The following is a 3,868-nucleotide window of genomic DNA, read 5'->3' on the forward strand; positions in this document are numbered from 1 at the left end:
AATCCAAAAAAAAAAATATCATTTCATTAAACCATTGATAAGTAACGTAACCAAAAATTAAAACTTTAAAATATAATACAATGACAAGAACAAGTTGTTGAGCTACACTTATATCAGTTAAATAATTCCTTAAAATATTTTAAAACATACATTAAGAGAAATAGTCATGAATGAAAACAAATTAAAAAATAGAAAATAAAAAATAATGCTCGACGATATATGCCTTATTTATTTACGGATTATTCTATTAAGCACGATAAAAACAAGTCAAAATTGCTTAGCCGTTCGATGTTCGATTTGGTGAAGTACTCACTTTTTTCCATGCCGTGACGACACCACGTAAGATCAAAATGTATTTTAAAAATTAAAAACCATTTTAATAAAAGCCCGAAAATGAAATAAGAATAATAATAAATGGCGCGGAGTAGGTTTGGGGCATCTGTCTCTTAATAAATGACTTGTCTAGGCGCAACTGCCGAGGCAAGAAAAGAGCATGGGAGGCCGGATTTCTCACCAAAAGAAGGTGGCTGCTGAAGAGAGAGAGCTGAAACAGGTGCAGCAGAAGCAGGGCATTGAATTCCCCGGCTCAGATTTTCATGCCAGCGATCACAAGCAATGGATGCTGAGTTCGAATCTCAGCAAGGCAACGCTGAGACAAATAATGTGGCCGGGCACTCACGACTCCGCCACGGACGGCATGGGCCTTCCTCTGCTAATCCGGCCGCTGGTGCAGTGCCAGACATGCTCTGTCTATCACCAGCTCCTGCGAGGCACCAGAGTGTTGGACATCAGGGTGGACCACACCATGCATGTCTGTCACGGTATCATTCAAGGCTATTGTTTGCATATTGTCATCCAACAGGTCTTGAAATTTCTTTCTGAGACTTGCATGGAATTCATCATTTTACAGATTCGAACAGAGTATGGCCACAGAGACCCTCCGGAAATCGAGGAATGGTTGATCCAGCAGCTTGGAGATCATTTACTTGCTCCTCAAATGAGCGTTTTTGGGAAAACTCTGGGCGAATTGATGCCCAAAAGAGTTATTTGTGTATGGAAGCCCTCTTCGTCGTCTTCCCCTGCTGTTTCCCCTTTATGGAGCTCCGGATTTCTGAGGGATAATTGGATTGATACGGATCTTCCGGTGACCAAATTTGAGAGTAATATGGAGTATTTGGCGGCTCAGGTGCCTGTGGATTCAAGGTACTATTTTTACAGGGTGGAGAACACGGTGACTCCGCAGGCAGACAGTCTGGTGGTGTGTGTGAAACCCGTGACAAATCGGATCAGAGGGTATGCGCGATTGTTCATCTCGCAGGCTTTCCGCAGAGGGTATGGCGACAGGCTGCAAGTGTTTTCCTGTGATTTTATTGATGAAGATTTTGTGGATGCCTGTATTGGAGTCACGCTTTCCAGAGTAGAAGGAAAAGATGAGGAGAGTGATTCAAAATAGGGAGGACTTGGCATGTCTTCTTGTTACTGTTAATGGCTTTCCTTTCTGCAAGGATTCCCAATTGAATTCAATAGATGTTTTATTCCTTTCAAATTTATTGATTTCATACAGAGCCTCTGTAGCCACGCACTTGACACGGCAGAGTGTTGGGAAAATAAACCCACCTTAGGAGTAATTAAAGAAATGCAGTAGCCTCCTGATGATGGTTTACCAAAAGGTTTTTACAGAGTTGAATCTAGACACATATCACAATCAATATATATATGTTTTTAAAATAAAATTAATAATAAAATAATAAATCAATAATTAGATTATATTATTTTAAAATAATATAATATTTTTTATAATAAAAGAAAATTAAGAATTTGATTTTATATGTAACATGGAGAGTTTTGTTTATTATGGATTGTTTTAAGTGTTTTTTGGATTTGTTTAGTATTTTATTGATAGCAATGGCTCTCTTGGTATTGTGAGGAGAAGACCCTATTTTTTAGGGTTTTTAATCATTAAGGATAATACATCTTTGTTTACTCATTTTAGAATCACAATGCAAAGTTGTTATTTTCTTTGGCATGTCATAATTGGGATTTAATAATAGCTATAGTTAAATTATAAGACAACATTCTATCAAAGTCTTTTCAATTTACTATGATAGATGGGAATAGGTGTGAGATCCATAAACTATGATATGAGTAACTAATATATATTATTCCATTTTTAGAGATATGCTCGGAAAAGTATTTGGTCATTCGAAACACGACTTTGATGTTGCATTGGTTGTTTTTTGTTTCACCAATGATGATAGGGTGTACTCATCTTTTCTCAATGGTCTGCTCAGTGACCCCGAACAATCACTTGTAGTGGGTATGACCGAGAGAGCATTGGAATACAGGTCGGTTCTTGTCCAACAAAATTCAAGACGTACGGCCCCCACTAATAAGAGAACCTATAGTGGGTATGGGAGGAAGTCGGGTCTTATGTGGATATTTTGAATTGACAGGCTTCTTTTGTGTGTAGGGATAACTATTAAGTATGACATATTTTCTCCAATGATATGATATTTGATGATTAATAAATTTTATTTATTCAAATTTGTTAGGGTTCCCACAGATACTGAGAGGGGGGGGTGAATCAGTATCTGACCGGTAATGTAATTTTCTTAATATAAAACATGCAGAACATAAAGTAACAGAGTACCAGTATGCAAGAATTAATGTAATAAACAGAATAAAAAACATCCACATGAAAATAACACCATAACACAAGATGTTTAAGGAGGAAACCCAGTGTGGGAAAAACCTCGGTGGGATTTGTGACCCACAATATTCACTTACTGTCCAATAAGAGAATATTACTTACAATAGGGACTTGCACATGCAGGAAGGCCAACTGCCTAGAGCACACTGCTCAGTGAGAAGTCACACTGACTTACAATGAGGATTATGCTAATCCAATGTTCTGTACTGCTTTATAATAGCATCTTCAATGCCAAATTCAGTACCGGTTCTTGCTCTGTTCTTTACATATACCCTTGACCTATAATTCGCACATTAGGTCTGTCTCATAATTTTCTTTATGCTACCTTTTCTTCTCTTACAAATGTCTACAATGATCTCTTTTATATACAAGAGTCATTTTACAATTTGCCAAGTCGGCTTACAATAATAAACAAAATATTACATATAAAAAATCCTGTCGGCCTCTGTGCTGGTATACATCTTTTCTTCTGTGCCGGTGCCGGTGCCGGTGTAGAGTGGTCTTGTTGATGCTGGTGCACTGTCTTGCTTGAATAATGCTTTGCCGGTAGAATGTCTTGCCGATGCCATAGGATTGCAAGGTTGCCATCAATGACAAAACCTTCAATCACACACAATGTCTCATTGGAGTGTCCATATGCCAACAAAAATAACAAGAGATAATGTTAATAATTTATAGATCTTGGTTTAATTATTCTATTTTGGATATGTATTAATAGAGGAGATGTTTGATAATTCATGATATGAATATTCAATTATAAATAAAATATTTAGAATATAGTATCTTTGGAGGTAAATCATCAAATGTGAATGAGGGAACACAAGATTTCTTAAGGACTATTTTTTTGGCATGATTAATGTTTAGCATGGATAATCTTATCATGGGGAGTGTACTACTAGGTTCTTATTACTATTCAATTAAACTTAAAACTCCTATCTTATTAAAAAAATCATACATGTTATCTCAAACAAGACCATTGTGAAAAGGTTATCATGTTTTAAAGAGTAAATCAAAGGCATATTAACTAAAATTTGAAAGAAGGATTTTTTGGCATTGAAAGTACTATAGAGTGAAAGATGATGGGCTCATGATCAAACCCTTTCCATATGAAGCCTAGTTGTCACCAGACCAAAAATCAGAGGCTGGAAATCTAACTAG

At 36.6% G+C, this 3,868-nt stretch overlaps 1 protein-coding gene across 1 annotated transcript; it reads left to right on the top strand.

Moving 5' to 3' along the window:
- Positions 1–473: 473 nt before the first annotated feature.
- LOC131075063 (uncharacterized) lies at positions 474–1,559 on the top strand. The gene has a single exon (XM_058011854.2). It carries the CDS (start codon positions 494–496, stop codon positions 1,451–1,453), a length of 960 nt encoding a protein of 319 aa, XP_057867837.2. The 5' UTR covers positions 474–493; the 3' UTR covers positions 1,454–1,559.
- Positions 1,560–3,868: the final 2,309 nt, after the last annotated feature.

This window comes from Cryptomeria japonica, chromosome 3, assembly GCF_030272615.1.
Source record: "Cryptomeria japonica chromosome 3, Sugi_1.0, whole genome shotgun sequence".
In the NCBI taxonomy this organism is placed as follows: Eukaryota; Viridiplantae; Streptophyta; class Pinopsida; order Cupressales; family Cupressaceae; genus Cryptomeria; species Cryptomeria japonica.